The sequence below is a fragment of the Malurus melanocephalus genome, unplaced genomic scaffold, assembly GCF_030028575.1.
Source record: "Malurus melanocephalus ecotype Western Australia unplaced genomic scaffold, MMel_1.1 scaffold_73, whole genome shotgun sequence".
NCBI classification, from domain to species: domain Eukaryota; kingdom Metazoa; phylum Chordata; class Aves; order Passeriformes; family Maluridae; genus Malurus; species Malurus melanocephalus.
The window spans coordinates 432,396-438,241 of record NW_026623305.1 but is presented as its reverse complement, the minus strand read 5'-3'; the positions used below and the strand labels follow the sequence as shown (position 1 = coordinate 438,241).

Below are 5,846 nucleotides of genomic sequence, written 5' to 3'. Positions count from 1 at the left end.
TGCATTCCAGCATGCAGACACGCACAGAATCAGGGTTTAAGAGCATAAACTATATTCTAGCTTGCTATGTGATTAATTTGGAAAACATGAGGGGCTTTGTTGAAAACATTGAAGAGTAACAGAAAACAGATGTCTTTTGACAGAAACAATCCTAAGTCGTGTTTTTGAGTATGGTTGCATCAAACGAAAGAGGTTTTCCCACATAAAGCAGTTTTGCTGAAGTGGAAACAAGATCAGAAACCAKGTTATGATCCTGTAGATCTTTTCTCAGTGTAATCAATAGGAACTCAGTTGCCTGCCCAGCTCAGTAGATGTTTATAGGGTGTCAACTTTGGAACACTACATTTTTTCTCTAATTACCAGTTCAGTTCTTCTTATACCTATTGAATTTAATTGATAATGTTGTTAAAAATCATGCAGTGTTGGAAGGTCACTGTGAGGCTGAYAGAGATGCTGTCAGATGAGCTGCTGTTGCAGCTGTTAGTCATTAGTTTCCAGCCCACAGTAGGCCTGGCATTTGCCAAATTAAAAGACAATTTTCTTGCCCCTTGTCCTCACTAAAGAAGAAGCCAGAGATGAACATATTTGTAATCCCAATTGAAATAAAGATTAAGTGCTTTTCTCCTATGGAAGCAATGAAATTCATGGCTTATTTTATTTTAATTCTGTATTTTTTTGTGAAGATTTGCCTAGTCAATAATTTTATGGGCAAAGTTGAGATAGTCTTCCAGATGAAAAGGTGGATTTTGCATGAGAACCTTTCCRAAGAGATTTTGGAGGTATCTCTTGCCTTCATTAATTTCTGCTTCTCTGTTTTTCTGCAGATGGCAGTTGGCTTAGGCAGATTGTAGAATTAGCTGTCCAAGCCCCATCCTGTGCAGTTCAAAGGGCCTTGGGTCTGGCATCACTGCTGCTGTCTGCCTTTCCCCATCCCTGCAGCTCCAGGTGTTTTGCTCTGGGTCACTTTGCASTGAGGTGAAAGGAGGAGGCTTTGAGTGCAGCTGCAGTGGTGCACATCACCAAACTGCACRTGAAATCCTACAGGAGGGCTGGTGCTGCTCGTGGCATTGGGATGAATGCAGTCCTTGTTCACGGGGCACCTGCTGCTTTCTGCCCAGCTGGGAGAGCTTCTCCTGGAGCCTTGGTGCTCACCTTGTAGCAGTTGAGTTTCTCACCTGCAGGTGATGCCATGCTCTKTTAATTTTCAGAGGCTGGAATTTCCTCTGCAGCCTGACAGATTCRTGTTCAGTCCTTCAGTGGAGCCTTTTATTAAAGCTCTGCCAAGTCCATCCAGGGTACTAAATAATTACTTTAAAGATTCTACCTTTTTTGGAAAGGAACATGGTCTGTATGTCTCTCTTTTTTTATTTTTATTTTCAAATCATGARTCATTTACTTATTGTCTGTGGAAATGCTGCCATTCTATATGGCCTTTCAAGGTGCCACCAGAGATCCCTTTCAGCTGCCCTGAGGAGATGCAGGCTGGTTCCCAGTGCTGGGAATGGCCATGGGCAGCAGTGCCCAGCCTGTGCCTGCACATCCAGAGCATGCACTGGAGATGATGTGCTGCTCAGTGTCCAGAAAACAGCTCTTAATGGAACCAAATTATTAAGATTTAAGGAATTTTAAATGCCTAGTTTTTTAGTCCATGAAGGTTTTTCCACCACAGACACATCAGCATTTTCAAGAAAGCCCTTTAACTCCTTAAGCAGCTTGGTCCCTTACATGAATAAATGTGTAGGGATCTTTTCCTGGGTAACTTTGCAGATTGCAGTAAACACTGACCCCTAGGCACATGTCTGCTAGGAGGGGACAGAAGTGAGCTTTTAACTCAGGTGCTGGAAGTGGCCTACTGGATGCTCTGGTGGGTATATAGGCAACCTCAATTCCTACAAGCACCTTGTTTAGGCTTTGCCCTGTCTGTTGTAGTCACTGTATCCTTCTGTTTCTTTCCAAACAGGGCTTTTTTGAAGAAGAGGAAGGTAAAGAGTATATCTATAAAGAACCCAAATTAACTGGCTTGTCTGAGATCTCCCAAAGGCTGATGAAACTTTATGCAGACAAGTTTGGAGTAGATAATGTGAAGATCATCCAGGATTCCAACAAGGTATGAAAGACGTGGTTTTGCACAAGGGAGAGGACTGAGCACATGGTTCACATTTTGAGGGCTGTGTTTTGAAGGAATTCATCTGAGTGTAGGTGTGAACTACTAGGAACCATGTTGATAACTAAAACAAGCCTGGCAGGAGCTTGTATGGAAATGCCACTGGCTTGTATGGAAATGACACTGTTACAGCAGTGATGAGCTGGCAGATGTTTGTTGCAGTGCAGGAACAGGTGGTTTCCTGTCTCRTTTAGCTTTCATCCCCTTTTGCCAATGGCTATATTCAAAGATGCCGCTCTTCTTAGGGCTTTCTTGGTTAAATATCCTTGTATTCATCCATGATCCAAGTATTACATTTGGAAGTGTCAGTTTTCATCTGTATGGCTGTAAATAAATAAATACATCAAAAATGTAATGGATGCCTTGGAAGTTCATGACACTAAACCATAACTTTACTGTTTGCTGCTGTTACCCAGGTGAACCCCAAAGACCTGGATCCCAAGTATGCCTACATCCAGGTGACCTATGTGACACCTTTCTTTGAGGAGAAGGAGGCCGAGGACCGAAAGACCGACTTTGAAATGCACCACAACATCAACCGCTTCGTGTTCGAGACGCCCTTCACGCTGTCGGGGAAGAAGCACGGCGGCGTGGAGGAGCAGTGCAAGAGGCGCACCATCCTCACCAGTACGTCTGCTCCATCCCACCCTGCCCTGCTGAGCCCCCAGGGCAGCTCAAATCCATCAGCTGTGCAGGGTGATAACTCATCTTTTCAGTGTGTGGGCAGTGGGATTCCTTACAGACGTGCTGACCCTCTTAGGGATAGTTACTTTCATTCAGCTGATGTATTTTTACTATTAATTGACATCTTCACTGTTCTTGCAGTGATGTAACTTGGGAGTGGTTCTGCTGGAGGCAGCTTAGCACTCAGAACCTTTTTTTTTTATATGCATATAATAAACAAGTCAAAGAAAAACCAAGTAGGATGTCCATTCTGCTATGAGTAAAACTTAGCAACTAGGAACTTTTGTTCAAAATGGGAGTAAGATTATACAGAAATTTTTTTTAAGCTAGAGGTAAGATTGCAATCTGTGTTTTAAGGCAGGAATGTCAGAAACACTAGAGCTCTTAATGAGTCATATTAAACTGAAGTTTTTAGCTCCTTATCATAATTGAAATCTCTCTTTTAAAAAGCATCCTTTGTGAGACTACTACTGAAACTTGACATGTCTGAGTTTGGATGTGTGTGAAACTGTCTGAGTTGGAGGCATTGTTCTCATGGGCAGCCGTTGGCAGAGAGGCTGATGTTCACAGCAAAGGCTCCCAAGTGACAGAAAATCCARTTCCCCACCAATTTCAGTGCATCTACTTTCCCCAAAGGACAAAGTGACAAAAACTGCTTACAGTGCAAGCRTAGTTACCTGAAAGTTTTGTTCTGGCAAGTCAGGAAAGAGGCACTAATGTCTGAGGGTGTCTTGTTATATGACACAGCTTTGTTTGAAAGAAGAAAAAAGGAGGAATAGCTTGTGTGTGTTTTTTTAGGTGCTGGAGCAGCAGTAGGTGTTGTGAGATCTRTATTGAAGCAGGTAGTTTCACTGGCTTGAAAGTGCAGCTGTTATSGTCTGTCTGGCACAAACAGAGAGGGCTGCTCTTCTGGCAGAATTTTTTTTTTTCTGGGCTATTGTATGCTGTCATCAGCTCCCACTGCTCTCAGCCTTGCTCCATCTTTGRCATTAGGTGGGAAATCGATCACCTCGTCTTCTCCCCTGCTTTTCCCTTTGGCACCTGCCTCACCTCAGTTCTTTTCACTGAAGGAAACATTATTTTCTGGTCTTTCTTTTTTTTTTCTCCTTTTTTTTTCCACTCCTGTTTGATAAAGTCATGTATTTTTATTTGCTTCCTGTGTACATTTAAGCTGTTTTAGTCTGAGAACARAGCAAGGCTTCTGCTGTGACTGCAGGAGCGGTGGAAGTCAGTTGTGTTTGGGTGTCTGAGTGGCACCTGCACAGCATCTCTGCAGCAGAGCCTGCTGGRCAAAGGGCAGGCACAGTCTGGCTGCAGTCCTTGCCTCACTGGCTCTCTGCCATCCCTGCYTCSTGCTTCCAGCTCTGGGAGCCCTGGSTTTCCTRCTCTGCAATGAGGYAGACACCCTGTAAAACTGGAGCWTATTTAGGTCTGAGCCGACTGGAAGCAGATGCTTAGTGGAGAAGGACATGCATGGACTTTGGAAGATCTTCCAAAGCATGTAGGGCAATCAGGAAAGAGTGTTAGCTCAGATCAGACTTAATGCACTATAACAGTACCTTTACCAAACTCCCTGACATCTAAGAAAGGCCTTGACTTGAGGTAAAGAATTTTAAAGGTGAATAATTCCTCTGTCAGCTCCMATAGCAGTATTTAGGTTGAATGTTAGAAGTACCTCCTCACTGCTTTAAGGATGATGTTTTAACASCAGGTTCATCTGTGGGTGAGTGTCCTGCTTTAACCTCAGCTGACAGCTAATTCCCACACAGCCACTCACTCACTCATCTAGTGAGATGGGGAAAATCAGAAGTGTAAAAGTGAAAATACTCAGGGGTTGAGGTAAAGACAGTGCAATAGGTAAAGCACAAGCTGCACAACAAGCAAAGCAAAACCAGGGGTTCATTCACTCAACGTGGGCAGGCAGGTTCAGCCATCTCCAGGAAAACGGGACTCCATCAAGTGTAACTGTTTTGGGAAGACAAACACCATCACTCTGAATTAGGAGCCCCTCCCTCCACTTTCCTCCTGCTTCCCTCAGCTCTRCATGCTGAGCATGACACCATATGGCCTGGAAAATCCCTTGGGTCAGCTGGGGTCAGCTGTCCTGGCACTCCCTGTGCACCCCCAGCTCCTGTCCCCTCTCACTCCCTTGCACCCCCAGCTCCTCACTGGTGTGTGGTGAGAAGCAGAAAAGGTCTGGATGCGGTGTGAGCCCTGCCCAGCCATAACCACAACATCCCTGTGCTRTSAGGGCTGTTTYCASCACAAATCCAAAGCACAGCCCTGTTCCAGCTACTCTGAAGRMAATKAACTCTRTCCCAACAAACACCAGCACAGTGGACACTTCCCAATTCAGCTARACTAGAAGCTCCTGCCTCTAACATGAAATATGTTTGATGGTTTGGGCTGTCTMAAGTTCAGTGTGAACTTATAATTTGGTGCTTTCACTCAGAAGGAATCTGTGAATTCTAAAATCTGAGCAGTGAGAGTTTTTTGCCACTTGCACATGACAGAGCTTGGTRTCAAACACTGATGAGTTCAAAAGGAAGCGTTCTTTCAGTGTCAGGTACATCAGAATTCAGTTTGGACCCGCTGTGTCTCTTCTACTCATTTGGTGATTAAAACTTAATTTTTATGGATTGATAAAGACATTGGCAAAGCCAAAAGTTAATACTTTGGTGWAATGGTTTTGCTTTCTTAAATCCCCACGTTGGGCGAGGTCTCTGATCCGTGTCTCTCTCTCGAGCAGCCAGTCACTTGTTTCCCTACGTCAAGAAGCGGATCCAGGTCATAAGCCAAACCAGCACAGAGCTGAACCCCATCGAAGTGGCCATTGATGAGATGTCCAAAAAGGTCTCAGAGCTCAACCAGCTTTGCACAATGGAAGAAGTGGACATGATCCGACTGCAACTTAAGCTCCAAGGAAGTGTCAGTGTCAAGGTAATGACAATTTGCTGCCTTTTTTCTCTTTTTTTTTTTTTTTTTTTTTTTTTTTTTT

At 44.0% G+C, this 5,846-nt stretch overlaps 1 protein-coding gene across 3 annotated transcripts in view; it reads left to right on the top strand.

Annotated features, from left to right (window-relative positions):
• DOCK10 (dedicator of cytokinesis 10) overlaps positions 1 to 5,846 on the top strand; it is a 115,856-nt gene that overhangs the window by 105,892 nt on the left and 4,118 nt on the right. For all 3 annotated transcript variants that reach the window (XM_057366877.1, XM_057366876.1, XM_057366875.1), the window contains 3 exons: positions 1,961 to 2,107; positions 2,581 to 2,791; positions 5,598 to 5,788. In XM_057366877.1, coding sequence (XP_057222860.1) covers positions 1,961 to 2,107; positions 2,581 to 2,791; positions 5,598 to 5,788 — 549 coding nt within the window. The remainder of the gene's footprint in view (positions 1 to 1,960; positions 2,108 to 2,580; positions 2,792 to 5,597; positions 5,789 to 5,846) is intronic.